The 27739-nt window shown below is 61.0% G+C and overlaps 3 protein-coding genes across 20 annotated transcripts in view; 2 read left to right on the top strand and 1 right to left on the bottom strand.

Moving 5' to 3' along the window:
• SEC16A (SEC16 homolog A, endoplasmic reticulum export factor) overlaps positions 1–3339 on the top strand; it is a 33647-nt gene extending 30308 nt beyond the window's left edge. For 12 of the 13 annotated variants that reach the window (XM_048223239.2, XM_048223245.2, XM_048223238.2 and 9 more), the window contains 2 exons: positions 716–793; positions 1674–3339. In XM_048223239.2, coding sequence (XP_048079196.2) covers positions 716–793; positions 1674–1742 — 147 coding nt within the window. In that variant the 3' untranslated portion in view covers positions 1743–3339. The remainder of the gene's footprint in view (positions 1–715; positions 794–1673) is intronic. The other variant, XM_057313849.1, reaches the window with a different exon arrangement.
• A 314-nt stretch (positions 3340–3653) lies between these two features.
• On the top strand, positions 3654–16269 carry INPP5E (inositol polyphosphate-5-phosphatase E). 2 transcript variants are annotated; one of them, XM_026490204.4, is made up of 12 exons: positions 3654–3735; positions 4743–4914; positions 5040–5794; positions 10305–10428; positions 11685–11782; positions 12317–12441; positions 12560–12679; positions 12968–13075; positions 13607–13768; positions 13854–13969; positions 14390–14526; positions 14794–16269. In XM_026490204.4, exons 3-12 carry the CDS (start codon positions 5076–5078, stop codon positions 14924–14926), a joined length of 1842 nt encoding a protein of 613 aa, XP_026345989.1. In that variant the 5' UTR covers positions 3654–3735; positions 4743–4914; positions 5040–5075; the 3' UTR covers positions 14927–16269. The 2 variants fall into 2 exon arrangements, with proteins under 2 accessions (XP_026345989.1, XP_048079194.1); XM_048223237.2 differs by having other exon boundaries at positions 4743–5794.
• On the bottom strand, positions 15794–27664 carry PMPCA (peptidase, mitochondrial processing subunit alpha). 5 transcript variants are annotated; one of them, XM_026490205.4, is made up of 13 exons: positions 27555–27664; positions 26151–26353; positions 25675–25754; positions 25358–25440; positions 24381–24475; positions 23121–23221; positions 22470–22733; positions 21699–21791; positions 21501–21619; positions 21298–21388; positions 21077–21139; positions 19246–19390; positions 15794–18247 (listed from the first exon to the last, which is right to left on the bottom strand). In XM_026490205.4, the coding sequence occupies exons 1-13, from the start codon at positions 27626–27628 to the stop codon at positions 18078–18080; spliced, it is 1581 nt and encodes a 526-aa protein (XP_026345990.1). In that variant the 5' UTR covers positions 27629–27664; the 3' UTR covers positions 15794–18077. The 5 variants fall into 5 exon arrangements, with proteins under 5 accessions (XP_026345990.1, XP_057169829.1, XP_057169828.1 ...); XM_057313846.1 differs by having other exon boundaries at positions 15794–18243; positions 27555–27652; XM_057313845.1 differs by having other exon boundaries at positions 15794–19390.
• Between the last annotated feature and the right edge of the window lie 75 nt (positions 27665–27739).

The raw sequence follows: 27739 nt of genomic DNA, 5'->3' as shown, positions 1-27739 counted from the left end.
CTTTCTCCCAGGGTCCTCGGGGGGTCGGGAGCCGTCCACGTGCACTGATGCGCACGTGGACCCCAAAAGGTTCCTAGTGAACGAATGCAGTTTGTAATTGTGTTCTTTCCAGATTGGTTTGTCCACACGGCAGCCGTGGGCGTAGCCTCACCGTGTGTGAGTGGGCTTCAGAAGCCCGCCAGGGGCAGGAGGGACTTGTGTTCTCTGACCGAGCGCGAGACGGCGTCGCGTAGGCCCGGCAGAGAGCGGCGGGCGGCTGTCCTTTGGCCAGTCTGGGCGGGAGAAAAAGGAATGCGTCATCTTTTATGTGTATCGTGGCACAGCGTTTCCGTTGGCTCAGTAGAAGGCTTTACGTGACCTTTTTATTTGCGTACTAAAACGCTGGATTTTGTAGCTGGATACTGGAGTCTGAAGTAATCAAAAATGTCTACTAACTGCTTCAAGCCGACGCTAACGGGCCGTCTTGGTGCCGTGCACTCCGCGTTCCTGCATGTTCTGGTTTTAAGGCATTTCTCTCTGCATGCTGCTTCATGTTTTCCCATTTTCCTGTGAACCTTGGCGTAATTAAATCCAGTGTTGCGAGAAGTGTCTGCCAGCTGCTTCCGTGGCTTACTTAGAAGCGCTGTAAACGGTTCCCGGAGACCAGTGTCTGTTCACAAGGGGAGCAAAGCGCTGGGATGGCGCTGTGTTGACGCGTGCTCTCTGTGGTTCCCAGGCTCCCAGCAACCACCCCCCTGCAGGGGGCGCTCCCGGGGCAGCCGTGCCCTTCTACAGCCCCGCTCACTTCGCACAGGTCAGTGCCCTCCTGTCCCACAGCCCGCGCCCCCACGCACCGCGCCTGGAGACCCTTCCCCCTCCTCTGCTCCCCCCCCCCCCCCCCCCCGCCCGCTGCGGGCGTAACCCAGCCAGGACTCCTGCGCTTTCCTGCTGACACACTGCGCTGTGGGTCTGGGTCTGACTCCTACGTGCTGGCCTTGGCCACCCCTCACCTGCCACCCCATGTCTGGCAATTGGGGAATGTTCTTGAATGTTCCCTCGTATTTCTCTCCCTCTACCTTCTCTCTCCTCCATTCCCAGTTCTTGTCCGTAGCGTACAGACTGGCTGCCTGTTTGGGGAGGGCGGGGGAGGGGACGGGGCGTCATCCTGGCATTCAGGATGTAAACTCTCACCTGAGCCTGGGTGTCCTGGTGCAGCCCCTGTCCTCACTGCCTGGGGTGGTTGGGCCTGTTCCCTCTGCACCCGGTTCTTGGCTCCCCCGCCACCCCGACCTCAGGGCCGCCATGTCCCACCCAAGTTACGGTCTGGCCGCCGCACACCTGTTTTTCTACTCTGAGATGTGGTTATTTTCTGTCCTGTTACTTCCGTCTTGTAGTCTGCTTTACTCTGATGTTCCTTCCAGCTAGGGTTTGCGAGGGGGCACAGGTGAATGCCTGCGTGCTGCCGTGGGCTCTCCCGGGCGGCCGCTGCTGTCGGCCTCCCCTCTCACCACCTGACAAAACTGCAGACACCTTTAAAGAGACCGCCTGATTGGTCCTGACCTAGTCAGGTACCAGGGGCTGCTGTGGGTCGGTGTAAACGGTCCTGCACAGCCGAGTGTCGCGGGTGTTCCCGGGATGCCACCGGCCTCAGAGGCTGGGTGCGTGGAAGTCAGCACTCTTCCTTGTCTTTCCAGGCCTCGGCCCCCTCGGGAGGCTCAAGGATGGGGAGGATTGGCCAGAGAAAATACCCGGCGTTGAGCTAGAAGAGTCCCCGTCCTAGAGTAGCATCTGCAACCCTGAAGTCATTATTATGCTCCACCAAGAACTCGGACGGATTGCCGGCAACGTCCCTGTGTCCCAAACGGGCACAGCAGTGATTCGACGTGATTGTACTTGCTCCTCTGCCGCAGCCCCTGAAGGGTGGCTGGGGTCAGGTGCATTGCACCTGTAAGACGCTGGCCAGGACGGGGAGCTCTTGGCTCCTTCGCTCACCTAACAGCGATTTAAGGGTAAAAGTCTCAGTCGTGGAAGAGTGTTGTGCTGGGTGAGGCCGGAGGCATCTTTGCTGCAGGAAAGACTTCGCTCTTGAGGAACCCAGGTGTCTCTGCAAACCTAACCGTGCTTTATCCTGCCCCCCCCCCCCACGGGTTCCTTTAAAACGCTGTGTGGCGAGCGAGCCTTGGGCCCAGAAGAGCCCCACCGCCTGCTTGGCGGCCGTGGGCGAGAGCCCTGGGAGGTCCTTTCTGCATCAAAGTCCTCAAGGAACTGTGGACTCGGTTTAGCAAGAATTAGCTTTGAGAGAGGCCCCGTGTCACTGAAGTGCATCTCTCCGGTAGCAAAGACATTTCCAGCTGCTGCTTTTGTGTCCCACACAACCCAGGGGCCTGGCTTGGCCGGTCCACGAGGGGGGACCCTGCCTCCCACAGCTACATCCCACACGGGGCGTCCACACGTCCCATTAATCCGCCAGTACTAAAACTGTCACTGTAACGAATTGGATTTGGGTTTTTTCAGTGTGGGAACGCCCTGTCAGACCGTGAGGGGCTGCCACGCCGTTTGCGTGACCGTCACCTTGTGCTCCGCTATGACTGGTCTTCACGGCGCCATCCAGTTGCCTTGCTTTCTCTCGCCTGGTTGGCGTCCTCTCAGGGGTTGGTGACATCTTGAAGAGAGGGGCGGAAAAGACTTTCTGGACACGCGCCCCGAGTCTGAGGCTCCGCCTCCGGTTTTCCCACACCAGACCTTCCGCGGGGCGTGTGCTGACTGCGGGCCACGTGAAACCACAAAGGGAGAGTCCTCCCCCTGGACTCAAGCTTTACGGCTTCATCGACTGTTCTTAAAATTATTCACATTCTTGTTAGGTCTGAAGAGACTGCAGAAGAGATTTAAATATTTATAAGAATCATTAGAAAATAATTTCTGTAGGTTCTGCTGGGGAACGTAGTTTGCTTGGTGTTTTAAATCTAAGTGCAGAAAGGTATAGATGTGGAATTGGCGCAGGCCTCCTGTTTCCCTGGGGCCCTGGGTCATCTAGGAAGGGCCACGGAGGGTTTTCCCATGGTGTCACCCACGTGCACGTCTAGGTGCGTTTGTTCCTGTCACTTTGAGAGAGGCTGGGGCTGGTTGACGGGGCAGCAGCCTCTTGTGTCCCTTGGTCCATGCCCAGTGGGGGTCCTGGGACCCCAGACCCTCCTGGCGCCCCCCAGCTTCCTCCGCCTGGCCTGCCTACCGTTGCCTGCGCCAACTGCCAGCGACTTTTGATTCAAGAAGCTCCCTCCCAGGCCAGGCGGGAGCTGCTATTTTTCCTAAACGCAAATTGTTACACTGCAAATTGGTAAATAAAGTATTTTGCGCTCGCAAGCGCTGTCCTCTCTTGTTTCCTTTTGTCTGTGGGTCACCGTGGGTGGTGGTGGGGGGGGGACAAGGCCACTGCCTGTGGGCGCGGGCAGGAGGGGCTTCTCCACGTTGGGCGCGGGTGGGTCAGCTGGGCAACCTCCACCCCCACCCCACCCCACCCCACCCCCCGCCGTGGCAGCAAGTGAGGCACGTCCCTTGGGCAGGCCTGGCCCGGTGTGCGCACCCCGCCTTGCGGAGCCTGGGAAGCCGAGGGGGAGCGGGTCCTCCGCGCTCGCGGGCGCGCTGAGTCCTCCGGCCGCCAGGGGCCGCTGCGGGGACCAAGCCCCGGACGCCCGGGACGCCCGTTGCCGGGGAGCGGCCGCCGGGCCCGCAGGGCCGGGGAGCGGGCGGCGCAGAGAGGTGGGCGCAGGGCGACCCTTGGGCAGGGCGCGGGTCCGGGACGTGGGGTGACCCCTGGGCGGGGATGCGGGGCGACCTCCGGTTGGAGGCGCGCGTCTGGGGTGCAGGGTGACCCCAGGGCGGGGACGCGGGTCCGAGGCGCCGGGCGACCCTGGGCGGGGGCGGGGGCGGGGACGCGGATCCGGGGCGCCGGGTGACCACTGGGCGGGGATGCCGGGTGACCCCTCAGCGGGGCGGGTACGCGGATCCGGCGCGCGGAGTGACCCCTGGGCGGGGGCGGGGGCGCGAGTCCGGAGCACGGGGCGACCCTGGACGGGGTGGGGGCGCGAGTTCAGGGCATGGGGTGACTCCTGGGCGGGGATGCGGGGCGCGGGTCCGCAGCGCGGGGTGACCCCTGGGCGGGGGCACGGATCCAGGGCGCGGGGCGATCCTTTGTAGGGGCGGGGACGCGAATCCGGGGCGCGGGGGGGCCCTGGGTGGGGGCGCGAGTCCGGAGCGCAGGTTGACCCCTGGGCGGGTCGGGGACACGAGCCGGGGCTGGGGTCCGCCTGCGCCGCGGTCGTTGCCCTGGGGACCCGCGGAGGCCGCGCTGGCTCGCAGGTTCTGAGCCTGGGGCCTTCGGCGGCCGGCGGCGTGGCCGCCGACCAGCCGAGGGGGCCTCTCTTGGGGCGGGGTCTGCGGGAGGCCTGATGGTAGGGGCACGCCGGTGAGTGAGGGTGCAGGGACCCCCGCCGTTGGAGGCTGCATGAACTGGCCTTGACCTTGGGGTTGTGGTTCTGCCCCCCTCCCGGCCCTAGTGGCCCAGAGGAGCAGGCTTCCCGTCCGGAGAGGTGCCAGCTTGCACCCACCTCCCAGGAGGAAGCACGGGGCAAACATCTGATGGGTGTTCTTGCCGGACTGCTGCTGGCCTGTCCCTCTGTCACCCCGCACCACAGCGGTCCCATGGGAGCATTCACGGGGCGTGGGGGCCGTGGCTGTGGGAGGCTAACAGCACGGTTTTCCTGTAGGTTCCTGTGCGGGACGGCAGGACTTCAGGGTTCCCAGCCATGCAGCAACGGGCCCTGCCCCTACCAGCCAGCCCCAGGGCCGAAGGGGAGCCTCTGAGCCTTCTCTCCTCTGTGGCTGCCGGCCGACGTCTGACCCATCATCCCTGACCCTGGGCTTCGCTGGCAGCCCCGAGTAGGAGCGGTCTCCTTGGGGGGGGGGGGGGGGGTGCTGGGCTGCCAGCGCCTGGGAGAGCTGGCCCCCGGACTATGCCATCCAAGTTAGTGGGCCTGGGCCATTCAGAGGCATCTCCCCCGCAGCCCGGTGCTCAGGGCCATCCACAGCCTGAAGACAGAATGCTCAAGGGACAGCTTCCAAACGCGGGCAAAGACCTTCCAGCCCACCCCGGGTCCCCGCCTACCAACATCGCTCAGGGCCCTGAGAAGAGCCCAGTGCTCCCTCTGAACCTTCCAGCCCAAATCAGCAATGAGGACCCACAAGCTAAGGCAACACCCTTCACCCCAAAGCCACCCACGAGGCCCCGGCTGGAGCGAGCTCTGTCGCTGGACGAGAAGGCATGGAGGAGGAGGCGTTTTCGAACCAGCCACGAGGACCTGGCCGCACACGGTGGGGCCAGCCCCTCCAGGGGCTCCTTGCAGGACGAGGTCCCCAGGCCCCCCACGCACACGGACTCCCCACCCTGCCTGAGCACCTCCTTGCAGGAAATCCCCACATCCCGCAGGGCCCAGGGCAGCACGGGAGGGAGCCCCTCCTCGTGGGGTCACTGTATCTCCGGAATGCTCAGCACTTCCCTGGACCTCCTGCACCGGGACAGGGCCTCCGCCGGGAGCACCGCCAGGCTGCCGGCTGTGGACCAGAAGGTGGCCTCCCATTCCCTAAGGTCAGCAGACAGGGTGGACCCGGGTCAGGCCGACTGCAAGTCCCGCCTGCAGAGCAGACTGTTGCGGGCCCACAGCGGCCTTGGCCCCGGCCGGCCCCCGAGCCCCCTGGCCTGTGATGCCAAATCCTCCTTCAGCCTCCTGGCGCCCATCCGCACCAAGGACGTCCGGAGCAGGTAAGGGCCCCCGAGGGGTCAGGGGGCATCTTTGTTTTAGCGTTCGCATGCAGCCTCCACGAGGAGAACGTGAAGGGTTTCTCATAAAACCGTGTGCGGCGTAGAGATGTGGAGGCTAAGCCCCCAGCTCTCAGCTCCTCCCCAGAGGGATACCCCTTCCAGAACTTTCCCTCTGTGTTTCAGCACCACTCAGGGCACGTGTGCCTGTGAAGCTGGTTCAGAGGCACGTGTGACCTTCTGCACACAGCGCCGCATCTCGTTTGCTCTCTCTCATTCTGTGTGTCGGGGACAGCCCTCCAGTGACAGCGTGGGCGTCCGCGCTGCTGTCTGAGTGGCCGCAGGGCCTGGCCATGTAGCCTTGAGCAGTGCTCTCACGTCCCGGAGGAGTGTTCAGGGGACCCAGCTGGCGCCGCAGGCAAGCAGCCGCGGGCAGGGGGCTGCGGTCCGGGCCGGAGAGCTCGGTGGGGGCAGGGAGGGCGCGCAGGGCCCGGTTGGCTGCACGTTGCTTCCAGGAGTGTCCCGGTTTCTCTGAGGCTCTGGGACTGTTTGCTGAGCGCCCCGCTGTCCATCAGCTCCCCCTTGGCCCCTCAACCACAGAAGACGCTGGGTTTCCAGGCTTTACGAGACCTCGGTAGCTGATGCATTTTGACTTTTTTGTAGCTTCCGGAGAACCAAGCCGGTGCTTCCCTTGTCTTTCCATCACTCAGGACTCCCACACGGGCCTCTGGCTCCGTTCACCAGACCGGGGGCCCCAGATAGTTCCGAGTCCCACCTGTCCAAGCCCACGAGTCTGTTCTCCGGGGACCTCAGTTGTGGGGCCCACACTGCGATGCCCAGGCTAACATTGAAAAGGCCTCCCCTGCCTGGTCCTTCCGTGCCGGGCCTCACCGCTGTCGCCACTCCTGCCACTTGGCCCAGGCCTCTGCTCCCTGCCAGGGCTGGGTGGGTTGTTTGAAGCACACACGGGGCCATGGCCCTCACTTGGTCCCCACGCCACCCACTCCCCACCGTGGTCCCCGAAGGCCCCGGTTGGGGCCTGGCCCCACTTCCCTCACCAAACTCCCCACCACTACCCCACCTGCCGCCCTCTCCCATCCAGACCAGGCTGGCACCAGCCCCGCTGGACACCGAGCCAGCGGAAGGTGGGATGGTCACTGCGCTGGTGTCCATAACAGACGACCCCAAACCAGAAGCCCTGAAACAACAGGACTGTATTCTCTCCCAGTTCTGGAGACCTAAGGTCAGAAATCACGGTGTCGCAGGGCTGCGCTCCTTCTGGAGGCTGCAGGGGAGGTCCTTCCTGCCTCTTCCAGTGCCCGGTGGCCCCGGAGTCCCTCCGGCCTCTGCCCTCACCCAGGTGCTCTGCAAAGGTCTGCGTCTCTCCTCTCACGAGGGCGCTGGTCGTTGGACCTAGCGCCCACCCGAAATCCCGGACGCTGTCATGTTGCCATCCTTAACTAATCACATTGCAAAGCCCCCATGGCCACAGAAGGTCCCCCGCGTGGGTGCTGAGGGTCAGGAGGCAGAGGAAGCTGGTGGCTCCCCAGCTGAGTCGGACGGAAGCGGTTCGTCCGCTGCGGGGTCCGGCAGACAGCAAGCCGCCGTGCACCTGCGCGTGACCCCAAGTGGGTGGCGCGTGGCTGCTCCTCGTTCCGTAAGACGGGAGTCGCGTCTCCCTCTCTTCAGACGAATAGCAAACAGCAGGTTGACGGGGCTTCCTCAGCCCAGTTCTGCCCCCGAAAAGCCCGTCTGCACCCCTCAGGGTGCTCTGGGGCGGGAGTGAGCACGCGGCCTCTGCCACGTCCCGTCTGCGGCCGTGCTCCCGTCTGTCGCGTCTGCCGCGGGCGGGGGGAAGCGGACCGCAGCTGTGCGGCAGAAACACGCCATTTAAGGACCCTGAGATTTGGATTTCATGCTGTTTTCCCATGTCACAAAACACTGGTTTTCTACCCCCAACCATGTGCAAGTGTGGAAACGGTTCTTAGCCCACAGACTGTCCACGAGCAGGCGGGACCTGGCCGAGGTCAGCGCGGAGGCCCCTGTGCTTAGGAGGGCCAGCTGCTGCGGACGGCGCGGGGCACACAGGCCACAGGCACAGCCCGGGTGCCGCGTCCGACCCGGGGCCTGGGAGGGGGTCCCGAGAGGACATCACGCCCTCAGGCGCGGGTGTGGGGGCTCATGGAGGGCCCCCGAGGCCGGCAGGGGCTCTCCCCCGGCCGGACTGCGTCATGTGACCCACTCAGCCCGTCAGGGTTCTCAGCGTGGGGCTGAGCCTGCGGCGGCCTCCCTCTGGACACGATCGGGTGCGTGTCCTTCGCGGCCCGGGGAGGATGTGGGACTTGCTCGTCTGAGTTCCTGAGAACCGCCTTCTGCTGTCAGCGCTCAGCCGAGGCTCACAAGCCTTGCTCATGATTTCACCTCCTTCAAAGGAACGGGTTCCTATTTGCAAGACTGAGGTGTGAGGTGTTCTTGGCAAGTTGGGTGAAGAGTCGTTAGAGGCTTGGAGAGTGCTTGGGGTGTCTTAATGTGGGGCTGGTTTCTCAAGGATGCTGTGGAACGAGCTGTCTGTCATGAAGCCCGGTAACCCGAGGTGGTGGGGCCGGGCCAAACGCCCATAGGCGAGAGGTTCTCCCGCGCGTGCGGGAAGGTGGAGGCCAGCAGGAAGGCCTGTGCGGGGCAGTGTGGAGGCGTGCAGCACGGGGAGAAGGGCAGAAGACAGGCTCGAACAGCCGCACCCGGTGGTCCATCCCAGTGTTCGGGGCCAACACTCTCTGCAGCCCACTGCCCCCCATCTTCCCACACCACAGTGCCCGGCTGCCAGGCCTTGGCACAGAGCCCCTTTGGCCTCCCCCCACCCCTACAGATGGGCCTGGGACAGCCCTGGCTGCTGGGAAGCAAGGGGGGTCGCAGAAGGAAAACCAGCCGCCCCAGACACTGGAAAGAGCCATCATTTGCACGCGGACCTCAGGGTGATGGCTGACAACGAGGGATGTTCTCGTGGACTGATCAGGCCGCCAGCCCATCTTGGGGTCACTGGAGTAGGGATGGGACCCATGGAACCTACTGGGGTACATCTGCCAGGAAACGGGAGTGAGGTCTGATCAGCCTGCGATACGACCAACACTTAGGAGATGATGAAGCTACCCTCCGGGCACGCAAGGGGACGGGTGGTCAGGATGTGCACAGATGGGTGCCCTGGGGGGAGGGTGGTCAGGGTGTGCACAGATGGGTGCCCTGGGGGGAGGGTGGTCAGGGTCTGCACAGATGGATGCCCTGGGGGGAGGGTGGTCAGGGTCTGCACAGATGGGTGCCCTGGGGGGAGGGTGGTCAGGGTCTGCACAGATGGGTGCCCTGGGGGGAGGGTGGTCAGGGTCTGCACAGATGGGTGCCCTGGGGGGGGGGTGGTCAGGGTCTGCACAGATGGGTGCCCTGGGGGGGGGGGTGGTCAGGGTCTGCACAGATGGGTGCCCTGGGGGGGGGTGGTCAGGGTCTGCACAGATGGGTGCCCTGGGGGGAGGGTGGTCAGGGTCTGCACAGATGGATGGCTTAAAAGACCTAGGAGACAAAATGACCAAACACAGGTATGGCCATTGCCTGGGTGCTGATTCCGGGAGCATCCTGACTCATCTCAAGCTGGGTTGGAAGAAGGTTCTGGAAGGAGAGCTCCCAGCAAAAGACCACAGACTTTAGAGAAAGAGGCGGCCACGCGTGGAGACCGTGCAAGGAGAGGGATGGGGCAGGCAGGCTGGTGTCACGCCCCAGCGCGGGTGAGCGGGCCCGTGTCCACGTGCCGGGCTCGTGCCCTTGTGCAGGAGAGAGCAGCCGCGAGGCCGCCGGCTGGACATGTGCATGAGCGTGGGCTTAGGACCTCTTTTTGTGTGTCCGTTGGCCGAGAATGGTTTTTTCATGGTTGAGAAACAAGACGGCGCTACAGTTTCACGATACGTGAAAATTACAGTGCACTCAGACCCCACAGTCCCCAGATGAAGCCGTTACCGCACAGGCTCGCCCTGCGGGGCGGCTCTGCGTGGCTGCCGTCAGCAGCTCCCCACAGGGCCGGTGGGGGCGGGGGCCAGGGCCGTGACCGCATGCACGCGCGCTGTGAGACTCTTGAAATGGGCTGTGACCGGTGGTTGTTGTGAGGGTGGACGTGCCCCCTGTAGCTTTCAGGGCCCCCGAGGCCACACTGAGGTGGAGGCGAGCCCCTGGCACAGGGCCGCTGCTGGGCAGGGCCGAGCCCTAAGGGCCTCGGGGGGGAAGAGCCCAGATGTCACCTTCAAGTCCTTCATCTCAGGAGGTGACCGAAAAGTTGAACAGGTGCTAGTGTTTGTAGAATTGTGAACACGGCGGGTGTTCCAAAAGGGCAGTGGACCATCGCACTGTGCCCCCTGCCGACCCGCGGGCTCTCGGGAAACCTGGGCTTCCAGGCACTGCAGGGCCGGAGCCCACAGGTGTGCCCTGAAGGCGTCCCTGAGCCTGGCCCCTCCCTGCCTCTGCCTTCTCTCCACAGGAGCTACCTGGAGGGGAGTCTCCTGGCGAGCGGGGCCCTGATGGGGGCGGAGGAGCTGGCCCGGTACTTCCCAGACCGCAACATGGCCCTCTTCGTGGCCACCTGGAACATGCAGGGCCAGAAGGTGAGCCGCCCGCGCCCGCTCGGGTTCTCTGCCGGGCTCTCGGGGCCGCACGCTGTCTGCCTGGCCTCTCGCCGACAGCTGGGTCACCCGGAAGGCACCTGCCGCTCCCACCTCCGGCTGCCTGGTGGGGGAGATGTGGTGTTCTTACACATGCGTGTTTGTTTTTAGGGTAGCTTTAGACCCAAGGCAGGTTTGAAGGGCACAGAGATTCCCCTAGAGCTCCCGCCCCATGCACAGCCTCCCCCTGTGCACACCCCACCGCTGCGCCGGCTGTGACCGTTCGGTGAGCATGTGCGGCCTGGTCTGGTCCTTGTCACCTTGGGGTCACTCTGGGTTGTGTTCATTCGGCAACTTCTGTGAGGAGGTGACAGTGGAGGCCTCCAGCTGCTCTGCTGTGACGGCTGCCTGTGTCCTGACCGCCAGTCGGCCCAGAGCCGCACCGCACAGGCCAGGGGTCTCCGCGCTGATCTCTGGCTTTTGCTTCGGGGGAATCCCTCGGACGCTGTGCTGGCGGCTTTCTCTCCAGCTCAGCCGTCTCTCCCTGTGACTCCCTCCTCACAGCAAGGACCATCCTTGGGTTGACGGTGTCCATCCCCTACATGTGGGGTGCTCTAATTTCTGGGGGCCAGGGGCGGACTTCCTGCACTGTGGACCATCCCAGCACGCCCCTGGGTGGGGCGAGGGGCATGACGGCTGTGGCATCACAGAAGGCCCTTCCCTCCACACAGTGGTGCCCCAGGCTGGCACTGGGGGACAGGCGCTGGGAGGAAACAAGGCAGGGCCGGCACCAGCACAAGGTCTGACTGAGTAACCAGGGGCCCTGCCGACACAGCCCCCGTAAGGAGACAGAGTGATTCTCCCTCTGGCTGAAGGACGAGGCAGGCGCCCAGGCTGGCGGCACTGCCGTCCCTGGGATGCCACCATGTCTGTCCATGGGACGGTGCGCTCGTCCAAAGCCCTGAGGGCTTGGAGACCACATACATCCAGCCACAGGGTGCAGAAGCGCTCACCTCCGGACCACAGCGCCCGGCCCGGGCAGCACCACCTCCCCACCCCGTGTGTGTCTGCGGGCACAGGCCGCGTAGCCAGGGCGGGGCATGGATGCAGGCGTGGCGGTGACCAGCGGGGCGGAGGGAGGCCTGGCCAGACCTGAGGCTCCCCTGGACGCGGCCCAGGGACAGTGCTGGTCCCCATGCTGCAGGAGGACAGGGCCGCCGGCCTTGCAGGAGCCCCTCGCTACACACGGTTCTCTGTAGGAGCTGCCCCCCAACCTGGACGAGCTCCTGCTGCCCGCCGAGGCCGACTACGCGCAGGACCTGTACGTCGTCGGGGTCCAGGAGGGCTGCTCCGACAGGTACGGCGCGCCCCTGCCCCACGTCTGCCCCGCCTGTCAGCCCCCCAGACCCTTGGGAACAGCATTGAGGTGGGCCTTCGGGGCCAAAGCTGCCGTGTGGGGCAAGGCCGGGGCTGGGCGGCTCGGAGAACTTTGAACAGATGAGTTCACTTCTTGGTGACGCACAGCTGATCTAAGAAAGGCACCGAAGGGCCGCGGGAGCCCCAGCTCACGCCCGACCCCTCAGCGGGGTCCAGGGTCCACAGCGCCCCGGCAGCACAGCTGGGGCTTGCAGGCTGAGGGGAGCGCACGGGCATCCCGCCCCTCGGGCAGCCGCGGGAGTCTCCAGGCCCCCAGGGTAGCGGGAGAGCACAGGCCTGGGACCAGCACTGGAGATGGACAAGGCCGCCCAGGGGCCCTCGTGTTGCTTGTCTGTCCACTGCTCTCCCGGCAGGACGAGGCTGGATGGCAGGGCTCTCCGGGCTGCAGCGGGAGGGGTGGTGGGGCTGGGAGGCTCCGGCCCCCTTCCCAGGCTGTCCTGGCTTCCCTCCACAGGCGGGAGTGGGAGACGCGCCTGCAGGAGACGCTGGGCCCCCATTACGTCACACTGTATTCCGCGGCCCACGGCGCGCTCTACATGTCCGTGCTCATCCGCAGGGACCTCATCTGGTTCTGCTCGGGTAGGTGGGCGCTCTGCTCCGTGCCGGCACCCTGGGCACCCCCACCAGCCTCCGTGCAGGCAGGTGCCCGCGGGGCGAGCGGGGGCGGCCGTATCAGCCCCGCCCCTCCATCCCGCAGAGGTGGAGAGCTCCACAGTGACCACGCGCATTGTATCTCACATCAAGACCAAGGGGGCCCTGGGCGTCAGCTTCACCTTCTTCGGCACCTCCTTCCTCTTCATCACGTCCCACTTCACCTGTAAGTCCCGGGCGGGAGGGACACTGCTCCCCCCAGCTCCGCCCCGAGAGTCTGGAAGGCAGAGACCCCGCCCCCTGTGACGGTGTCATCCTGTCGTGCTTGCTGGGCTCCCTTCCGGGTGCTGAGGTGGCAGGGGTGGAGGGGGGCATGGGCTCACGCCGAGAATACCTGGCGGGGCGGGTTCCTGCAGGCCCGGTGGTAGAGCTTGCTGGGGGGCGGTGACCACCCAGGTGTCCCGTGTCCAGAAGCCCCCGCTGGAGAGGCCCCTGCCATGCTCTGTTCTCACAGCCGGAGATGGGAAGGTGAACGAGAGGCTGCTGGACTACAGCAGAACCGTCCAGGGCCTGGCCCTGCCCAAGAGCGTGCCCGACACCAGCCCCTACCGCTCTGACGCCGGTGAGCCCCTGTCCACGTGCTCCTGCCTCATTCTCCGGGTAGTTTAGTGAAAGTAGACTTGGAGAGCTTTCGAGAATCAAGGTCAGAAAAGTCTAGAAAGTCACTAGCCAACGGAAATAAAACCACTCTGAGGCCTGCCCTTGGGCTCCTCACGAGCTGTGACTGTCAGCCCGTTTGGCGGCTGTGCTTTCATGAGGAGCTCGGCCTCCCTCCCCCCACAGGCCCTCCTGCCTCCTGGCTGCCCCGTGGGGACGGCGCCCTGGTGGAGGTGGCGTGCACGGGAAGCGTGGGCTCCTGTGAACGTGAGGGTGCCATGCCGTCCGCGGATGTCTGTCGCTGTTCGAGAGAACCGTGAACCCGACTGTTGACCCAGGAGGCTGCGGAACACACCCCCCGCGGCCGGGGCTGCACCCCTTTCCCTGGGGAGTCCTAGCCTGTGGCTCTGGCAGGCCACAGACCAGACCAGTCCCTGTCTCCAAGGCGTGGCGAGCACGGGGAGGGCCGGGCTCACACGCTTCCCGTTTTGGCCAGCGGATGTCACCACACGGTTCGATGGAGTGTTCTGGTTTGGAGACTTCAACTTTCGTCTGAGTGGCGGGCGCGTGGCCGTGGAGGCCATCCTGAAACAGGACCTGGGAGAGAAGGTGTCCGCCCTGCTCCAGCATGACCAGCTCACCCAGGAGATGAGGAAAGGTGAGGTCCCGGGGAGGAGGTGTGGTCTCCCCACCCCCAAGAAGGGCCAGCCTGCAGGGTTGACGTGGGGCTGTGACTACTCCAGGGTCCATCTTCAAGGGTTTCCAGGAGCCGGACATCCACTTCCTGCCATCATACAAGTTTGACGTCGGGAAGGACTCCTACGACACCACCTCCAAGCAGAGGACGCCCTCCTACACGGTGAGCGCGGGCATGCGGGCAGCGCCCAGCAGCGGCAGGGCCCGTGGGGTGCGGGCAGACACGGGCACCTGTCTGAGACTGCTGGGGTTGGGGGCGGTGCCCTCCGACAAAGGCCCTTCGAGGGCGGTCTGCTGGTCCCGGGACAGCGAGGCACGCGCCCCGCACTGTCACTTGTTTGAGCCCTTGTGGCTGCACGGTTGCTCTGGCTCTGGGGCACACGGCGGCCGCCGCCCCCGCCGCACGTGGGGCCTAGACGCCGGTCAGGGCACTGGCTTGGGGGAGGGGCTCCGGGAATGGGCTCCGGTGGGCAGGTTTGACACAGGGACTCTGCCTGAGCACGGCCGAGGTGACAGGCACGCAGGCCAAGCCCTGCAGCGAAGCCGTGCATCGGGGCCCTTGTCTGCGGGCTCTTTTCCGCAGGACCGGGTCATGTACAGAAGCCGCCACAAAGGCGATATCTGTCCTGTCAAGTACTCCTCCTGCTCCGGCATCAGGACGTCTGACCACCGCCCCGTGTACGGCCTGTTCCGGGTGAAAGTGAGGCCAGGGAGAGACAAGTCAGTACCCTCGCTGCATGTCTTCACTCGTACCGCTCTCACAGCCCCGGGGGGCGGGGGGGGGGCTATTCCTGATCTGAAGTGGCTGTCACAGGCGATGCGGGTGCAGCCGGGCCCGGCCTGGGCTCCGCAGGGAGTTCTCCTGGCGGGCGGCGGCCACACTGGCGCGCGGCGGGTCCCAGCGGCCCACAGGGACCTGGCGTCAGAGATGGCCTCCCAGAGGCTGAGCCAACAGCCGGCCCCCGGCTGACGCCCTTTCTTCCACAGCATCCCGCTAGCTGCCGGCAAGTTCGACCGAGAACTGTACTTAATAGGAATTAAAAGACGCATTTCCAAAGAAATTCAGAGACAGCAGGCGCTGAAGAATCAGCACTCGAGTACTATTTGTACCGTTTCTTGAGGTCTGCCCGAGGACCTCTGTCACCTACACGGGGGGTTACTTGACCGAAAGCCCCTAAAAAGACAGAAGAGGTTGCTGTGTGGGACTTCTCCCCCTTTTTGGGCTTCCGACAGACCACTACTCGAGGCTGACATGCTTTCTTACCAAGAACCCCACGGGCAGGCCAGAAGACCGGCCAGGCGGGACCGAGGTGCTGGTGCCCCCGCCCAGAACGAAACCGGCCACGCTCCTTCCCAGCACGTCCCGTCAGGCCCCACGCCGCCATGCCACATGCATGGTCCCTTGAGGCAGGCATCTGGGTGGGGCGGGGCTGGAGCAGCCTGCGGGGCACACACTCCCAGGTCCTGTCTGCTCCCCCACAGCCGGTGTCGGCAGCCCTCGCGTTGTGGACCTGCAACCCCCCAGCAGCCCCTCGGGTGCAAACTGGGAGGTGCCTTTCTCCCTCTGAACACGGGGCCAGGACCGAAGCGGGTGAGCTGCTGCTCAGGGTCTCCATCCCACCGTTCACACAAGGGCCAAGCCCAGGCCCAACTGGTCAGGCCAGAGCCAACAGACTTCCAAGGAGGGAACTCAGTCCCACTGCCCCCTGGGACAGGGCCTGCTGTTTCAGGGCCACCCCTTGGTCTTGGGGGGCTGGCCCGACCCCTCTTTTGGTTTTGGTGATTTCAGACCATTTGCATACATACGTATTGCCAGCCTCAAATAGCATTCATGTAAGTAGTGCATTTCCTGGCCCGAGAAAGCAGGGGAGGCTTAGGGTGTCCCCACCACATTGCAGAGCTCTTCTTTCTTTGAGGGCTGAGCCCGTGATTGCCCACGATGGCTCCTGCAGTCTCTGAATGTGGGAAAATCAAGGGGCACTCAATCTAGTCTTTTAAATTATTTATTTTTCCATATTTATATTTTTAAATAAATCCATATATTAAATCTTAAACTCTTTCTGGCCAAAGATTGAGTCTTAGAAAGAACTCATCTGTGCACTCAGCCGTTCTGATGTTCTCAGAACACAAGGACGCCGCATTCAGTGGCAGGAGGTCCTGTGCACAGTGTGGCTGCCGTGCCGTCTGCTGTGTGTCCGGCTGCCACACCGACCGTGAGGCCGGCTGGAAAGGGGCTTTGAAGGGAGAAGGGGACACCCCAGACCTGAGTGAACCACGAGGAAACGAAGTCACTTCCAAAGGCGAGTGTATCCACTTTATCAGCACCCACGTCCATAACACGAAGCAAGGCACACCCGGCCTCTGACACGGGGGGCGGGGGGGTGTCCATGAGAAGGTCTGGTCAGCCCCATCAGACTTCCAGAAACTTGATTGTCTGTCCGTATAAAATTGTGCTCAAAGAAATGTGTCGTTGAGTTTTTGAATCATGAACCGGTCACGTCTGCTACAGACTTGTGGTGAGGGGCCTGGACAGGGGGCATCTTCACAGGCACCGTCTCCGACAGGACAAAGTGATGGCATGGCATGCAGGACTCTGGCTTGAGACAGGGCTTCTTGTCTTTGGGGATCGTGACACACCCGAGAGGTCACAGGTCCCAAGTCAGGACACTCGCTTAAGAGCAGCCAGGAGATCTGAGATGAACAAGTTTCACTTAGGGCAAACTTCAGATGAATGCAGACAGCGTGGGCCCATCTCTGAAAACCAGCTTCACAACGAATCGAGAGGCACGAGCACGAGGGTGTTCGCGACCCAGTTCTCATGGCCTCCACGCGCCTGCCCCTGCCAGGCCTCCCTCGGGCACCTGGTGAGCCTATGGCCGGCCAGCCCCGAGAACCGCGAAGCAGGGAGGCAGGGCCGTGTGCTGAGGGGAGCAGAGGTGCCCGCCCGTGACGGGGTCCGGGCAGCAGCAGTCTGTGGTCAGAGGCTTACCTCCAGCTGTGCAGGAGCTTCGCCGGCCCCAGCATCCACCCGGGCCTCGTGTCTTTCCGAGCTTTCCCACCCCACCCCCACCCTACAGCAGCCAGCAGTGCGGCCAAGCTTCCGCCCTCTACCTCCCTTGGGTGCTGCCTTCCCCCAGTGTAACCACAGAACGACAGTCCACACTGTTGCCCACCGGCTCTCCACCTGCCCCTCCGACAGTCTTGTTTCCCTCGGGCCCCACCCCCGCGGGCACAGAGAGCCTGACATCTCCCTGCAAACGCAGTCACCGGCGCCTGCGCTGGAAAGGCATCGAAATAGAATGGGCTGCAGCAAAATGAGTGGATTAAGTAACTGAAGTAACGCATGTGGATCTCCTCCAACAGCCCTGCCCTCCTGCCTGCGCGGTGGGGACTGGGCCGCAGGCTCTCTCCTGGGACAGCCACACAGCCGCAGCCGCCCAGTGCTGGGACAGCAGCGGCCCCGCGGCCACGAGAGGTGGCCCACGGACTCCCGGGGACTCTACACGCACTCACGTTTGAGAACCACAAAGCTACCCAAGGTCACTAAAGTCACCGGGCCCTGCGGCGCTCCTGACACGGCCTCGCGCACCTGCTGAATCAAGCACTCCTTCACCTCCCAGCACGCTGCCGGCTTTGCTCTCCCCACAGGCCACGCAGTCTAAGAAACCCCACCTCCCGTCCGGTGTGCTCAGACACGCCTGCCATTGGAACACATCTTACAACGAAAGGACGAGAGGCCTCACAAGATTGGGTCCCACTGGACAACCCTCAGGGAAACATGTCGCTTGCCTGCTTCCAGCCTTATTTTAGGGACGCTGCTGACTGAGACACCCTGTCCTCACTGAGGGTGAAGGAAAACACCGTGCTGACAAAAGCGCTCCACGAAGCAGACGAGGGGAGGCCGACTGGCCTAGTGGCCTCTGTGGGGAGAGAGTCTGGGGCTGACCGACTCGGGACTGCTGATCTCCGGGAGCGCAGGACAGAACGAACGCTCAGCCGCTTCCCTATGGTCTGCCTTGAACCTTCTTGCGCTCCACCAGTTTCTAGCCACGGTGAAGGCAAACCCTTATTCCATCGAGTGGCCTATTCAACAGCGAGCGAAGAACCAGAAACCGAACTGTGCTCGACGACATTAAATTTGTTCAAGTTTAAGAGAAGAGTCCCATGGTTTGCACCTTTTATGAATCTTTGTACTAAACTCACACCCGAAGAAACACGTGTGAACACACGCTGCGCCCACAGCCCGCAGCTGGGCAGGCCTCGGGCAGCCTCTAGCGGAAGAGCCGGTAGGTCCTGGGCAGGCGCCCGTCTCTGCTGGACAGCGCTGCCTGGATGTGCTCGTAGGCCGGCAGGCCGCTCAGATCGCCCAGAGCGGCCACTGCAGGCTTCCTGCGAAGCATCTGAGAAGCAACTCTCCGGATGTCTTCTGGCTTCACGCTGCCTGGCACAGGGGACAAAAACACCTCAGCGGAACGCCCACCGCCTGCAGACTCGGTTTCCACGCGTGGCTGCGGTCACTAAACAGCCCCGGGGGTCCGAGGCAGGGCTGCGGACTCCAGAGGGTCCAAATTCAGCTGTGTGGAGACTATACTGAGTCAGGGTGAAGTAACAAAAGATTTTCTTGGTAAACGGGGAAGTACCGATGGTTTAAAAGGATTTCCGAAGCAGAGATGTGTGCCCGCCCAGAGGCTGACACACCCACTACGGAACAGCTCCCTGTCCGCAGGGCTACCCCCGTGGAGAGAATGCAGGGAAGGAAGAAACACCCCCTCCCGGGGGCTTCACAAGGAGGCAGCCACACACGCAGCAGGAAGGACCTGGGACCACAGCTTGCATGGGCACGAAAAGCGCACCGTGGGAACACACCAACCAGTAGCCTGATTTTACTGCAGAAGACGAGGCCTTAGGGAGATCGGGTATGCCGTGCTCCATGGTCTGAGGGGCTCCCTGAGGCGGGAGTTAAGGGTGCACCCATGGACACAGCGCATAGTGGGGCGGCCACGAGTAACAAACATCACCAGAGAACCACTGTCATAACCCTTATGGGGTCACGGACCCTCTGAGGAGCTGATGAAGCGTGGATAGACTCGTCCCCCAAAGCAGGACACATAGAGGAAATTCAAGGACTTCCCAGGTCACTCACAGGAGGCCATGGAAACCTGGGTGCAAGTCGCAGAGGGCACCACCACATGAGCCCTGTGTGGAGCGTTTCCATCCATTATCTCACTGAGTCTGCTTAGAAACCCGGAGCAGTTGTAAAAGGCCCCTTTATAAGGGGCAAGAAGCTGGGGTCATAGGGCATGGTACTCAGGGTCACGAGGCAGGGCTGGTCCAGGACAAGGGCTCGCAGGTGCATGAGCCATGGGTAAACAGGGCCGTGGCAGTCTCCTGGGAGGGAGAGGAGGGAGCCCGATCTGGGCCCCCCAGCAGGGTACTCACGGATGAGCGCGCACAGCTCGTGGGGCAGCTTTCTGGAACGGGTCGCCAGCACTTGCCTCCCTACGTCCTCAAAGATCACAGGCCTGGACTCCAGGTTCATCATAAGCATGGACGTCAGCTGCGTCTTGGCCCGCTCCAGCTCCACCTGGGATTCAACCACCGAATCACACGGTTCAGTTCACAGCAGCTCACACACCGTCGCCCGGTCACGTCCGCGTCACAAGGAAGACAAATCCAAGAGTCGGGGCTCCACACAGACCCCAGGCCCAGGGCCCAGGCAATCGTGCTCCCCGCACCTCCGGGACACTGAAGGGACCGGCTCGATCTATGAAGTCTGGGCCTCGAGCCTCTCTGCCCAAGTGGGAAACTGACAACGCTGGGACTCCAGCAAGTTGTGCTCACAAAGCCCAGCCTGAAACCAGAGGGCACGGAAACGCGGCTGGGCTGAGAGACGGGAGCAGCCGGGCGGGAGCAGCACGCAGGCGCTGGAAGTCGGACCCGCTGCAGAGATCCTGTGTCGTTGTCTACGCAAGAGGACTCCTCATTTTAGACAAGTCCTTTCTATTTTTCCAACTCCGTGCAAATACTTAAAACTTAACCACGAATTAGCTTCACGTTAACGGGAAGTACTTCCTAGGAGGTCACTAACAGACCCGACACAGACTTTTAAATACGTTTCCTTAAAATTATTTTTTTAAAATAGTTTTTTTTTTTTTTTAAAAAACAACCCTTCTTTTTCTGGGATGCCTGGGTGGCTCAGTCGTTAAGCGTCTGCCTTCGGCTCAGGGTGTGATCCCAGAGTCCTGGGATTGAGCCCTATACCAGGCTCCTCCGCTGGGAGCCTGCTTCTTCCTCTCCCACTCCCCCTGCTTGTGTTCCCTCTCTCACTGGCTGTCTCTCTCTCTCTGTCAAATAAATAAATAAAATCTTAAAAAAAAACCCAAAAACAAAGAAAAAAAAAACCCACCCTTCTTCTTCTGACTAAAAAAGGGAACATGAGATTATTGCAAAAAGCAGACTGAGCAGGAAAGATCTGCAGGTGAAGGCCGTGCGCCAACCCCTGGAGGCACCCGGCCCACACACGGGTGGGGGCTCTCCTCCTGGGCCTTCTGTACCCGGCAGGCTCAGTCCACAGAGCACGTGGCTCTCAGTCTCGGGCTCGTGAGTTCCAGCCCCAGCCCCACGCTGCAAAGATTACTTTAAAAATAAAATCTTGGGGCGCCTGGGTGGCACAGCGGTTAAGCGTCTGCCTTCGGCTCAGGGCGTGATCCCGGCCCACATCAGGCTCCTCTGCTATGAGCCTGCTTCTTCCTCTTCCACTCCCCCTGCTTGTATTCCCTCTCTCGCTGGCTGTCTCTATCTCTGTCAAATAAATAAATAAAATCTTTAAAGACAACACAAAACAAAACCAAAAAAAGCAAAACAAAACATAAAACGGAAGTTAGGGGAGAGCCTGAGAACCACCCTAAGTGGCCCGCTCATCCTGCGTGACGTGGCTTTAATCCACATGGTTCTGCAGGGTCTCTGAAAAGGACACACGAGACCACCCTGCACTATTCCTTCCGGAAAAGCCGAAGGAGCGCCAGGGCCAGGCAGGCGCGAGCAGCCCCAGTGCTGGCGGGGCAGCGACTGTTCTCAGTGCTGAGACCAGGGAGCAGGGGAGGAACTCAGCTGTAGGCCTGGGTCACCCCGGGGGTGGCACCGTTCTGGCTGGGATGGTGGTGGTGCTGGGAGCACAGAGGACAGGCCCACTGCCAGCCACCCCCACACCATGTTCTCTAACCTGCCAACACAGGGGGGGCGTTTGGAGACGGCTCTGTGCCATACTTACCACGTCCACAGTTCCAGCCATTAAAATAAATTCCTTTGTGAGGATTTCCACCATTTCTCGAACCTTTAAGGAAGAGGATGCAGATAAAGAGCGTGATGTGGACCCGACAGCCTCTCTTCCAATTCAGACAATGACGCCCCTGCTCCGAGAGACCAGCTCCGTACCCTGCGACGTGAGCTGCACAGGCAGCAGAGGCCGCCAGCTTCAGGGCTGGCCCTCACCTGTCTGGGGTCGGCGCTGGCGTGCACGCACAGGAGGCCCGTGTCCTCATAGCTGTGGTGGTACGAGGTTGCATTGTACATCCAGTGGTGCCTGTAGAGAGCAGGGACAAAGGGACACCTGGAAGGCAGTGTCACAGTCCAAAAGCACCTTCAGCTGGGCCTTGTGACCCTGGGGACAGCCAGGCGAAAGGGATCCAACCTACCTGTTCAGCACGTTGAGGTAGAGCCTGGTAAACATGCCTTTGCCAGGTCCGCCAGCTGAGAAGGAGCCGCCACCTCCCATCATCATGTTCAGTACGGCGAAGGGGATGAAATCGTCCTCCTGCAGGGACACGGGCGCAGGGCTCAGGCGCGAGGGGACGCCCAGCTCCAGGACGTGGTGGGATCCGCCTGGGACTTACCAAGAAGGAACAGCTCTCTAGTCCTATCATGATGTGCGTGAGCTCGGGGAACGGCGCAGGGCCCAGGCTGACATTGGACATGTCTCTTTCCAGCTATAAGCAAAAAGGGTGAACAGTGTACCCACAAAGAAAACAAGCAGGCCTCAAAAACCTCTCAGGTCAGATTAGCCTAAAGACAGTTCTACAAGGGAGCTCGGGTGGCTTAGTCAGTTGACTGTGCAACTTTTCATCTCAGGGTTTTGAGTTCAAGCCCCACACTGGGCTCCACGCTGGGTGTGGAGCCTACTTTGAAAAAAAAAAAAAAAAAGCAAAAGACCCCACCACGGTTCTACAGAAATCATACACGAACATTAGTAAACTCCCTCTAGAGGCAAGAATGACCCTGTAGCCTTCCAGGCAAACTAAACTCATTCTTCTCCCTTTTTAAAGACTTTATTCCTTTACGTGGGGGGGGGGGGGGAGGGAGAGAGCACGGAGGGAGAGGGAAGCAGACCCCCGCCAAGTAGGGGGTCCGATGCAGGACTCGATCCCAGACGATGGGACCATGACCCGAGCCAAAGGCTGACGCTTCACTGACTGAGCCACTCAGGGGCCCCTAAACTCATTCTTAACAAGCTCTTAGCTCTAAGCAGGGAACACGTCCTGCTCTGGCACCAGAATGTGTGTTACCGTAAAGCCACGGATGCACAGCTAATTCTAACACCTGCGGGATAAAGCTGAGCACATACCAAAAATAGAAACTAAAGAAAGTATATGCTAGCTCAGCTTTACCTTGACAACCCCCCCAGTGTACTGTGCTACTGATCTGTCGACGTCCACAGCCTTCTCACACCCCCAGGCCGGTCGGGTTCCCAGGAGGTATTTCCTGGCACACTCCACCAGGTGCTCGTGCTCCACCCCGACCCCAGCCAGCACCATGCGGTCAGGGGTGTAGTAGTTTCTCAGGTAGGAATGAAGTGCTTCTCGATCGATCTTTGCTATGTTTTCTGTGGGGCAGAGACGGTGGAGGCCAACTGTGTTTTCCCGATAAGCGGCCTAACAAAAGAAGGGAGAAACACAAGTGACAGACCACGGCCAGGGTTCTTCCCTCGGGCCGGGCCCGCCATGACCCCAGCTGTGGCAGGAAAAGCGCAGGGCTGCTTAGCTTTGCTAGTCTGGCAGGACCAGTTCCGTGTGATTATAAAAGCAGTAAACTCTATCTCTCCAGAATGAAGACTCAAAAAAACCCCATGTGTAAATTTAAAAGCTCATTCTGGAAACGGATAGAGATCTTATTACCGTAAGAATGAGAACGTGAAAAACTTGCGTGAATTGCAGGTTTGGGAATTAAGAATCTCCTGTCCACGCCTATAACCCATAAATGGCCTCAGGAAGGCAGACGGGCCCTCCCACCTGCACTGGCGCTTGCAAGTTTTCCAGTACCTCGTGAATCATCTCCGTGAGAAGCGGTTCTGGGTCAGGCCGCATGTTAAGGTCCTCCAGCTCAAACTGGACAGCCATTCGTGTCATCTCAATTTCTTCATCTGCAAAGAACCCAGACGAGGCTCAGACTGCACCAGCCAGGAGGGAGATGGCACTGGGCCTACGCCATCAGCCTGGGCCAAGGGTCATCGGTTGGCAGATGTTAGCAGTCTCCTCAGCCTTCATCTGGGGTAGACCTGGGGGCACTTGTGTCAGCGAGGGGGTTAGTCCCACACGGGCAGGGCCTACAGGCATTGGGCCTCTCGTCTGGCTCAGCCGTAAGGCAGCCACCTGGACCTGCCCCGAGCCCTGGCTTCCTTCCCAGGAGGGGCACTCAAGCCCATCTGCCCCAAAGGGCTGCTGTGAAGATAGCCACGTGGGATGGGAAGGTGCTTACAGAAGAGGCACTGTCCAGCATCATGGCTGCCACTTCATCAGCTCCCTGGAGTAAGTACTGGGAGGACTACAAGGCCAGGCTGACATGACCAGAGTGCAGCCAGGGCGGCAATAACGGTCAGCATGGCCTGCTCTGGCCCAGTGCAGGCATAGAATCCAAAGTCCTCACCACCAGGCCAAGGAAGGGGATGGACACAAGGACATGGAAACTTCTTTTTTTTTTTTTTTTTTTTTTTTTTTTTTAAAGATTTTATTTATTTATGTGACAGAGAGACAGCCAGTGAGAGAGGGAACACAGCAGGGGGAGTGGGAGAGGAAGAAGCAGGCTCATAGCGGAGGAGCCCGATGTGGGACTCGATCCCGGTACGCCGGGATCACGCCCTGAGCCGAAGGCAGACGCTTTAACGACTGCGCTACCCAGGCGCCCCGACATGGAAACTTCTGGTGGCATACCAGCCCAGTGTTTAAAGACTGTCTGAAATGCCTTTCAGAAGTGAAAGACCCAGGGGAGCATGCGACTCTTGATCTCGGGGTTGCGAGTTTGAGCCCCATGTTGGGTAGAGAAAGTACTTAAAAGAAAAAATAAATACTTAAAAAAAAAGAAAAAAAGACCCAATCTAACTAAAAACGTCAAAAGGCACAGTGTTACGTCAAAACATGAAGCATGCAGGACTTTTCCGACCATCAGCGTTATTTCCAAAGAAATCGTGCCAACTCACTAGTAGCTGAGCCCAAGGGCTGCATACGGTGCTCTTTCTCAGGGCAGTGCTTCCACGTGCCTCCCCACAGCCCAGCCCCCAGCCCCCCACGCAGCCCAGGGCACACCTGTGAGCCTGGGGTGCAGGACCACGTCGGCCAGCAGCCCAACCACTGTGTCCAGGCCTTTAGAATCAGCAGACACGGCGTACATGGTGGTGTCCCTAGAAAGAAGCAAAGACACGAGGCACAGAGGTCACCACAGGTGCACGCCAACAGGGGCCGCTGCCCCCCTGCACTGAGGACCAGCGCACACTCGCTATGTCCCCTCTTACAGCGCAACTTCCAGCACGCGCTGGAGTGACGGCGGCTGCCCAGTCAAGATGGACAAGAGCCATTCTGAGACATTTCCACAAGCACAGGCCCCCTGCCATGGGGGCCCTTGTATCACGTGTTTCCTGAGCATCTGCTGGCCGGACTGACCGGTCAACACGCGGTATGCACGGCCTTATGCAGCTGGGGACAGAGCCACATGTAGCAGACACACACCACCCGCCCTATCCACAGCGCCCCTCCATCTGTGTGCTGGCTACATACTGGACCTCTCTCTGTCCCCAAAAAGACCACTGCCTCTTCCTGGCTGAGGTCTCCCTGTGCCGTTCTGGGCCACCGCCTCCCCTCAATCCGTCTGGCAAACTCCCTCAAGACCAGTCCAATGTCGAGGTTGCTATCGATCCTTTCCTGACTCCAGACCTGGTTAGCTGCCTGTCCCCATGCTCCCACCAGTCTCAGTTTCAGGCTCTTGTGTCCATTACCTGTGGTGCAGCCCTCTGCCAGATCCAGGAGCATACTGGGGACAGGATGGGGCCTGCTGTGTCCCTAACGCCCGGCTGGCCATCTCTGGGGACTGCCTGGCCCTCCAGTGTGTTCTCTGCTCTAAGTGTTGCCGCCTGCATGCTTCCCCCACCAAATCCTCCACCCAACCCGGCCCAGCCCAGGCTCACTTCTCACCGCTAACCTCCACAGCCTCTCGGGCAGGTTTCAGGGGGACTCTGACCAAGAATAAGAACCGCAGTTCCACTTGGATGCAAAGTAAGCGGGCGTACCTTGACGTCTGGCAGTCACAAATACCCCCGTGCTTTTCCAACGTAAGTAGAATTTCATCTTTGCTGTCAAATCGATCTGTTGACTAGCAAAAACAAATAAGTAACCCTAAATAGACAATCCAAAACAACCTCTAAAATACATTCTCTGAGAAAAAATGTTTGCTTTGAAAACGTGAATCAAATTATCTTTTAACTTAAAGATCTTCTAATAAGATTATCTTAGCTTAGTTACTTATTAAAATAACCATTCTAAAAAAAGTAAAACTTGATAGATTCTTCTCGAATATAGTCTCAAAGATTACAAATAGGACACTGACCGAAAATGCCAATTTTTCCAAAAAGTGAGCAATTCCACTAAGATATTTGGCTTCATATCTTGATCCTGAATTAATAAGAACTGGCAATAAAAAGAAAATTGACAGGTTAAACCAAACGGTCAAAGGGGGGTTTAATCAAGAGAAACCTTTAAAGCTAACGTGATCAGACAGGCCGACCTAATTACGGGAGGGTGACGGTGTGTGCACCACGTGGGCTGCACACCCACGCTGACGCTGATGGGGTTGTACGCTTCGTATCTGTGGTGGAAAAGAGTTAGACTTCTAGGAAGGTAGGAAGGGTTTTCAAGCCCACCGCCTATGTGGCGGTTCATGCTTTGTGTACTCAGTTTTCAGGTCTACGCTGGACTTTTCCACTCAGAACACAACTCACAGACGGCGCACTAAGCACAAGTCAACTGAAGCACGTGGGCACGGAAACAGACGGGATGACCCAAGACACCACCCACAGTACTTACTTCCTACCGTACAAAATTGTCCAAATTTGTTTTGGGAGGCCACACGAAGCCCATTATCCAGCGTGGTGACTTTGGTTTCAAACTTTTCCTGTCCGTTGACTGTAGCAAAAACAGGCTCAGGCACCCCAGGTAAGGGGGACGAGAGCGGGATGTTGGGATAGGCACCGCCGCTGCTGAACTGTCTCTGTGCCGGTCCTCCGGACCTGAACAGAGATGTCACCCAGTTACAACAGACCCAAGACCACGGGGCCTGTGGTGACCCTCTGGGCACAGGCATCACGTCTTGTCCGTTAAAACTCGATGTGCCCCTTTCCGTCCATTTGTTTCTATACACCTCGAGACAACACACAGGAGTGTTCAGGAACACCAGTGCTGGGTACAAACCCTGGCTCGCCTGCGGCAAGCTGGTCAGCTCGTTGGGCATTAACTACCAGCTCTCGTAAAACAGACAGTGAGTGACAGCACCTCAGTCTGACGGGAACTGTGCGGGTTAGATCTCTCACACACAGCCCCACTGGAGTCTAAACAGAAGCCAAACCCCTGAACGGGCCCAGAAGGCCCTGCACGGTCTGGACTCCAGCTCTCTCTCCAACTCCTGTCCTAGAGCGCTCTCCACCACCCGCGCATTCAGTCACAGTGGCCTGCTGGTCCGATCCTTGAACACACTTGGGTCCTTACCACCAAAGCGTCTGTCCTTCCTGTTCTGGCCTGGCCTCCTCTTACCTGAACTTTCCCCAGCGGCTGCCCCTTCTCTCCTTCCTCATCTCTTGGCTTATAAATGCCACCTGGTCAGAGAGGCGACCCCTCCGCATTCCACCTGAAGCCAGACTCTCCTGCTACGTTATCGCCGGACCCTACTTACTTAAGTTGGAAGCGTTTACACCACCGCTCCTTCTCTGCCCGCGCTCCCGCCTGCGACCGCCGCCGGGGGCCAGCAACTCCGCCTGGCCCGGCGCCGGCGTACAGGGAGGGGCCGCCCCCAACTGTGGCCCGAGTGGACGTGCCCGCGGCCAAGACCGCGGAAGAGCGAGTGGGGGGCGGAGAAAGCGCCGACGGCCCGAGGCACGGAGGCCCCAAGGGCTCGGCCTCACAAGGGGGCCCGCGGCAGGACCGGGCCGGGGCGGAGAAGACACGTGGCCTCCCACGGGCCCCATCGGCCCGGGAGGACAGGGCGGGAGAGGGCCCAGCGGCCCGGGAGAGGGCAGGCGGATGGGACTCGGGACTCGGATTCGGGGCCCCCGGCAGAGAAGCGCCCTCAGCGCCTCGGAGACAAGGCCGGGGTCCCGAAGCCCAAGCCTGAACCAGCGGCGCCGCGTCTGCGCGTGGGGAAGCCAAAGGCTGAGCGTCCGAACGGACGCCCGCCGCCCCGGCCCCCGGCCGACCCCCGGCGCGCACCCGGCTCACCTCAGCCGCGAGCGGCGCCACGAGCCCGAGCCGCGCAGCAGTAGCCGCGCCGTCGCCAACACCATAGCCGCCATCTTGGGTCTCCGCCCCCTGCTTCTGTCGTCACTTCCGACCCCGCCCCCGGCGCCCCGCCCCTACGGCGCCGGCCCGCGGCTTTCGGGCGCGCGCTTCCGGTGCCGGGAGCG

This window comes from Ursus arctos, unplaced genomic scaffold (genome assembly GCF_023065955.2).
Source record: "Ursus arctos isolate Adak ecotype North America unplaced genomic scaffold, UrsArc2.0 scaffold_18, whole genome shotgun sequence".
In the NCBI taxonomy this organism is placed as follows: domain Eukaryota; kingdom Metazoa; phylum Chordata; class Mammalia; order Carnivora; family Ursidae; genus Ursus; species Ursus arctos.
Note: the sequence above shows the minus strand (reverse complement) of the source record. Positions and strands in the feature narration are given on the sequence as shown.